At 56.4% G+C, this 6,928-nt stretch overlaps 1 protein-coding gene across 1 annotated transcript; it reads left to right on the plus strand.

The window, feature by feature from the left end:
- The first annotated feature begins 1,448 nt into the window (after positions 1-1,448).
- NPPC (natriuretic peptide C) lies at positions 1,449-1,935 on the plus strand. Its single transcript, XM_074189664.1, has 2 exons — positions 1,449-1,535; positions 1,648-1,935. Exons 1-2 carry the CDS (start codon positions 1,449-1,451, stop codon positions 1,933-1,935), a joined length of 375 nt encoding a protein of 124 aa, XP_074045765.1.
- The last annotated feature ends 4,993 nt before the right edge of the window (positions 1,936-6,928 follow it).

Genomic DNA, 6,928 nt, shown 5'->3' on the forward strand with positions numbered 1-6,928 from the left:
GCGCCCCAACAGTCCCAAGGAGATGTGTGGGGTTTCCTGGGGGTCCCCTCTGAAACGAGCCCCACAAGTCTCTCCGGAGGGGTGAGGAGGGGAAGACCCCGACGTTTTCGGGGGAGATCCTAGTGGGAGAGATGGGGAGCCCCCACCCCCCCAGAAGTCCAAGGGAAGCAGTGGCCGGGGTCCCTCCGTGAAACGCCCCCCCGGAGTCGGGCGCTCCTCTCCCCGGCCTCGTGGGCAGCCCCCGGGGACCCTCTGCTTCCTGGGGGGCGGGGGAGGACTTCGCCGCTGCTCCTGCCCTTCCCACCTGGTCTTCTCGCCTCCAGCAAGAGGAGGGGGTCCTGGGGATGTGTGCGGGCGCGAGGACGCGGCCCCCCCACCCCGAGCGCTCTGCGGGGGCCAGGGACCCGCCGAGTGGGGGGGCGTGGTCCTCGGGAGTCCGGCGGGGCCGCTCCTGGCCCTCCGAGCGCACGGGGCCCGGGGACGCGGACCGACACCCGAGCTGCTGCTCTTGGGGGGCCTCCGTGCGGATCCCGGGCCGCGGCTGCCGAGCTTCCCGGGGGAGCGCGAGTGCCCGCGGGCGGCGGGGTCAGTGGCCAGGGGCAAGAGTGCCGCCCTCCGGGGGGTCCCGGGAGCGGGGAGCCGGGGATGGCTTCTAGGAGAGGAGCCCCTGGGGAGGCTGCCGGCCCCGGGCCACTCGTGCCGCCGCGCGCACACACACGCACACTCACTTCCACTCACTCTTGCACGCACACACCTTGCACAGACACACACACGCACCCCCACACGCACACACTCCTATACACACACACACGCACACACGCACACGCACACCCCTTCCAGGAGCGTGCAGGTGACCAGCAAACTGAGGTCCGAGGGTCCGGAGGGGGGGGCTTGAGGCGCCGAGTCCAGGCCAGGTGGAAAGTGCCCCCGCCCCCTCCGCGTGCAGCCCGGCCCCCAGCCCCCGGGGCCGGCTCCAGCAGTCCGGCGGGCGCCCCGGCAGGGGTGGGGCCGGAGCCCCCCGCCCCTCCCCGCCCTCCTCCGGGCCCCCCGCCCCTCCCGGGCCCCCTCCCGGCCCGGGGCCCGCGGCTCGGGCTCGCATTGGTCGGAGCGCCCGCGGGAGCCCCAGCCCGGCCGGCCCGGGTGGGCGGGGGGATGACATCAGTGGGCCGCCCGGCTTATAAAGGCGCGCCGGGGGCAGCCGGCTTCAGAGCGCTCCCAGCCGGCGCCGCTCCGCACCGCGCCCCGGCCCCGGCCCCGGACCCCCGGACCCCCGACCCCCGACCCCGCACCCCCGCATCCCCAGATCCCCGGACCCTGCGATCCCCCGATCCCGCAGCCCGCCCCGCTCGCCTCGCGGTCCGGCTCCGGGGCCAGGCGCTGCGCTGCGCTCCGCTGCGGGCGCCCCCCACCCCCGAGTCTCGGCGCCCCCGGGCCCGGCCCCCGGCACCATGCGGGTCTCCCGGCTGCTGGCCTGGACCTTCCTGCTGGCGCTACTCTCCCTCGGACCCGAGGCCAAGCCCGCCGCTCCGCAGAAGGTGGGTGCCCTGCCCTCGGGAGGGGAGGTGGCGGGAGCCCCCGGGGGGTCAGGGGGGGTCCCCGCGGGGGGGGGGTGCCGGCCCCAGGGCCCTGACGCTGCCGCCCCGACAGCCTCCTCGGACGCCCCCCGGAGCGGAGCCGGCCGCGGCCGGCGCGGACAAGAAGGCGGAGCGGGCGGCGGGGGGCGGCGGGGCCCCGGCGGGGGTCCCGGCGGCGGCCGGAGCGCGGCTGCTGCGCGACCTGCGCGCGGACACCCGCTCCCGGGCGGCCTGGGCGCGCCTGCTGCACGACCACCCCTCCGCGCGCAAGCTCCGAGGCGTCAACAAGAAGGGCCTGTCCAAGGGCTGCTTCGGCCTCAAGCTGGACCGCATCGGCTCCCTCAGCGGCCTGGGATGCTGAGCCGCGACCCCTGGCGGCGGTGAGTCTCTCGGACCCCCCCCTCCCGCGCCCCCGACCCCAGCCCGGCCCGGGCGCCCCGATGAGCAGGCGCTTCCTGAGCCCCCTCCCCTCCGCCGCAGGGCGGGACTCGAACTCAGCTCCTCTGAGCGCGCATCCAAGGCTCTTCTCCCTGCGCCAGGCGAGGGAGGAGCCGCTGCCAGGAGAGCTGAGTCCGCAGACCCCGGGGAGGGGGCCTGACCACGGAGCCGGAATGGAGTGACAGATAAAGAAGCCGCGGGGAGGGGAGGGGAGGGGAGGGGGGAGGGGAAGGGAAGGGAAGGGAAGGGGTCTGCCCAAGCTCACCCAGGGAGTGTGCATCAGGGGCAGGATCTGAACCCGGGGCCTCTGACCCCAGAGCCAGGCACCGCGCTAAGCCGGCCCCAAGCTGCCTGGGCCACCAGCCGCTCCAACTTCTTCACTTTACAGAGAAGGAAACTGAGGCTCAGAGGAAAGGAAGAGACTGGACTAAGCTTCCACAACGAATAGTGGGAGAGCCAGATTCCGATCCCTGACTCAAAGATTCCATCCCTTCCTCCTCATTTTACCCTCTGGGGGAAGAAAAGCTAATCTTTTCCCCACATGACGGGCCCTGCGCTGTCTAAAGATAGGCGCCCCTTCGGGCAGGCCAGGAGAGCGATCCCAAAGGCACAGCCGGACCAGCGGACCCCATTCCCATGATTCCCCACCGTTCCCTAATCCCTTAGCTGCAGGGGAGGTACTGATGTGCCAGAGCCAGAGCCAGCTTTGGCAAAGAGCCAGCGCATGGCTCAGGGAAGCCAGTGCCGGACCTGGGCTTCAGGCCCGTGATCCTGATGCAGGAGAGCAAAAGGGTCTTCCTCTGGACTCTGATGGTCCTGGGCGACAGCCGCCTGCGTTTTAGGAGCAGAGAAGGCAGTTATCCCTGGCGGAGGGAGGTCAGAGGATACGGAAGGGAGGGATGCCTCGAGAGGAGTGTAGTGAGCAACAAAACCCTGGGGTCTGTTCTACCCGGTATCCTGGGGGGGGGGGGGGGAGGAAGAGGAAGGAGATTTTCATAGGCCCCATGCTTATAAAAGAATGACAAGGACTTCTCCACAAAAGCAAATAGTCACTGTTTTGAGTGCGCAATAACAATGACATGTCTCTCTCTATGGATAATGTAAATAGAGCTATCGCTGTAGAGAGATTTAGACGTATTCACAATTCAAATCACTTATAGATAGCTTGTTCCATGAAAAGTGGAAGTCTCTTGAGAACCCACAGAGGAGGAGCCAGGGTTTTGCGCAGTTCAGGTCTCCTACCAGAATTTGTCCTAGGATGAGGTATGCAAACGGAGCCAAGCAACTCTAGCCTCTTTGAAAGCAAGAACAAAGACCTGAGCCATTGGGACCCCTCTCCTAGGTGCTGATGTTAGTGCGTGCTCCCATGCCTCTGCTGAGGAATGTCCCTGGGATTTCTTTCCCTATCCCAACTTAAGGAGATGAGCTGCTCTATTAGATATATGTGTGGCTTCTTTCTGTCCTTAAGTTACTGGACTGCATCCAAACCCATCAGTCTGGAAGCCCCTTTCCCTTCCCGAACAGCAACTCCTGCTTTGAATAGGAGAGAGTTAGCTAAACATTGAGTGAGTGTGCTTTGGCCAGGGGAACCAGGCGAGATGGACCATAGGCAGGACTTTCTAAGTGCAAGGCATTCTGCCACTATCTTTTTTTTTTCCTTTTTAACTTACCTTTTCCCCTCCCACCCCACCCTCATTCCTTCTACTTGGCCAAGAATTCAGCTACTCCTCACTTTTTTCCACTTGGAGCAAAAATGCCCAGACTCCTTTCCCACCGGTCCAGAAATGACAGTGAGATAAGGACTTTGTCCTCTCTACTTCCAAATGGGGAAATGGAGATAAATAAATGGCTCCCCAATATTTGGGTCCAGTCTGACATGTAAAAGGCACTTCATGAACCCTTGTTGATTGGCTGGTCCAACCGTCCAAGGCCCCTCCTTCCACCCTCCTGGGCTTCTAGCAGCATAGATGTCTGGGACCTGAGCCTTCTAGCCTCCGCAGAATCCCAGCTAATCCCTGGACCTTCTCAGCCATCTCGTTCTTGGATCCGGCTCGTTGTCTCGCAAGTATTCTTCCACTGCCCAGGGAACTCTTGGAGTGAGCAGAGATCTAGGTTCCCAAGACTTTGGCCTTCCTTGCAGGTTTGCTGGGTGCTAGTTTGCAGGGAACAAATTCCCAGACCCTTTGCCTCTCTAAGCCTCAGTTTCTTCATCTGCAACATGAGAATAGCGGCAGTGTTTTTATAAAGTAAAAGTTTTGTCTGAAAGTAAGAACTGTGAGCAGTTATGGCTACTGGATGTCTAGGCCTTTCATATGAATGCAGCTCTTGGCTTACCTACCTGTCATTCATATCACATGACCAGCACGCCTCCTTTTCTGATCCTTTCTGGAGCGATCGTCCAGAGTGAAGCATAATGGTGCAAGTTGAAAGAGCACTGAAAGTAGAACTATTAAGTCCTGGGTTCAAATCCCATTGCTCATGCTTGCTGTGCGTGTGACCTTGGGCAAGTCACTCAAACTTTGTGGGTCTCAGTTTCCTCATCTGTAAAATGAGGGGGGGTTGAACTAAAGAGTCCCCAAGGTCCCTTTCAGTTCTAGATCTTTGATCCTATCTCTCCTTGTGAACCTAGGTCTTCATGGGAAAAAAAAAACTTTTTTAAAGGCAAAACAGCCCTCGATTCCAAGGAACTACATTTCCTCTATTATTATGACAAATAGAGAGGTTCTAGGTCTGGAAAACCTAGATTTGATCCCCTCCCTGACCACTGCTTATTGACCTTAGGTGACCATTTGGCCTCTCGGAGCTCCTGTGACTGAAGTCTTAGATGGGTTGAGGTCTGCCTTGGTTGAAAGAGCTCTCTACCTGGGAGGAGTCACAGACTCCTTACCTGGAGGGGACCTGAGGTCTGGAGTTGTGCTTTGTTCTGCCCCACCAAATGCCCCCACTTCTTTGCCCACCTTTGAAGTGGGTTGTGGGAGAACTTTCATCTGTTTTACAGATCCTTTCATCCATCTGGAAATGGAAAAACCTGTAGGGTCATCTACCCCCCCTCATTTTATACATGAAGAAGTTGATGCTCAGAAAAGGTTAAATGATTTACCTAGGGTCACACAAATAGGAAGTGATGGAGCCCAAACTTGAACCCTCCCCAGCAAAGCTCTCTTGCCCTGAGTTCTTGGAAGCCTCTAAGGATTCAGACCAACATGCCCAGGAATCCCAGAACCCTCCTTCGGCAGAAACTGGACGAATGAAAGTAATTCTCTGTTGTTGTCCATTCACCATTATTAGATCAGTCGTAATCATGAGAGAGGTCCTGGATCCTGGACAGAGCTCAGGATTTCCCACCAGCTGGTGACTTCAGGCTTCATCATCTGCAAAGAAGGGATTTAATAACACTTCTGTCCTGGGAGGCTGTGAGAAAAGTGTTTTGTAAACTCTGATGACACCATGGAAAGAGAAATAAGAATAGTACCAAAAGGCCAGATTCTAATCCTGCCTCTCTAGGGTTTACAAACTGTGTGACCTTGGACAAGTCACTTAACCTTTACCATAAAATATCCTCAGAGGTTCCTTCCAACTCCAGAGGTGTGATCCTAGGAAACTTCCTAAACCTCAGTTGTTTTTTTTTTCATCTGTCAGATGAGAGGATCCCTTGTTGCTCCAAGTCAGTGACTCATCTGCTCTGATCTAGAGTCAGGGTGTTCCCATTGGGTTAACTGAGGAGGCTTTCAAGTAATTTCCCTGTGTTTTTCTGCTGGACGACTTCCCTGATCTTGTCCCTTTCCCTAGATTTCCTCTCCCTCTTATAATCACTATACCTTACTTTAGGAGTATGGGGTATTCACTTAATCTTCAACCATGCACTCTCTTCTTGTGGAATGGAAGTTCCATGAGGGCAGGGGATTTTGGGGAGGGTTTTTTGGTCTTTGTATGGGCTTGTCACCATCACCCATGGTTATTAAATGGATTGTAATTTCTGTGTTTCAGGACCAGGCAGCCACTGACACAGCTCACTGAAAGCACCCTTGGTCACCGCCCCAAAACAACTGGAAGTTCCTCCAAACAGTTGTGGCTTTCACAATATCTTTGGGGGTTTTGTTTCTGGTATGGGGAGACACCGCCAGCTGTTTGATTACCATTGGAGAGGAGTGTTCTTATTGTCGTTGGGTTGTTGTCGTTTTTCTCAAATTAAAAATAAAAGTTATATATTATATATTATATATATTATATACATGAAACACCCCCCCTACCCTGACCCCCCACTTTATGGAGACACGAAGACAAGAAAGCGTTTTTCCGAGACTGATGAGGCCAGCAATATATCGAACCTTGCTGTTTGTAAATTCATGTCATTCATAAATGTATTTATGTTGTAAAGCTATTTATATTGTTTATAAAGAGATATTTATAAAAATTTTTATTTATGTAACTAAATGAAGGGAGTCCATCATTGCAATGCACTTGTCCTCAATAGTTGGAAAATGTAAAAAAACATCCCGTGGCTATCTGGACAGCTGTCTTTATTTATTCAACCTACATATTTCTTTTGGAAGGACAGAACGGTCCACGAGTTTGATTCTGAAAGTTTTCTCATTGTCCTTACGTTTTTAATGTCTCCATCATTTTCTGTTAGACTGTGGCGTGGTACAAACGGGGCTGGATTGGATGACCTCTCTCCGTCATCCAAATCCTGGCTCTTCTATCTTACCTATTTGACTCTAGGTAAGTCCTTGAATCTCTGTGGGCCTCAGTTTCCCTCATCTGCAAAATGAGGGGGAAAGGGTTGAACTAGATCACCTCTAAGGTAGAATGTAAACTCCTTGAGGGCAGGAACTATTTGGTTGTTGTTTTTGTATCTCCTGCACCTAGCTCAATGTCTGTCACATAGTAGGAACTTTAATAAATGCTTATTGGAT

Source organism: Macrotis lagotis, chromosome 5 (assembly GCF_037893015.1).
Source record: "Macrotis lagotis isolate mMagLag1 chromosome 5, bilby.v1.9.chrom.fasta, whole genome shotgun sequence".
Classification (NCBI taxonomy): domain Eukaryota; kingdom Metazoa; phylum Chordata; class Mammalia; order Peramelemorphia; family Peramelidae; genus Macrotis; species Macrotis lagotis.

Coding starts and splice junctions, on each gene's coding strand:
- NPPC (XM_074189664.1), top strand. CDS start 1,449: ATGCGGGTCTCCCGGCTGCTGGCCTGGACCTTCCTGCTGGCGCTACTC. Junction 1,536..1,647: donor AGCCCGCCGCTCCGCAGAAG/GTGGGTGCCCTG, acceptor CCGCCCCGACAG/CCTCCTCGGACGCCCCCCGG.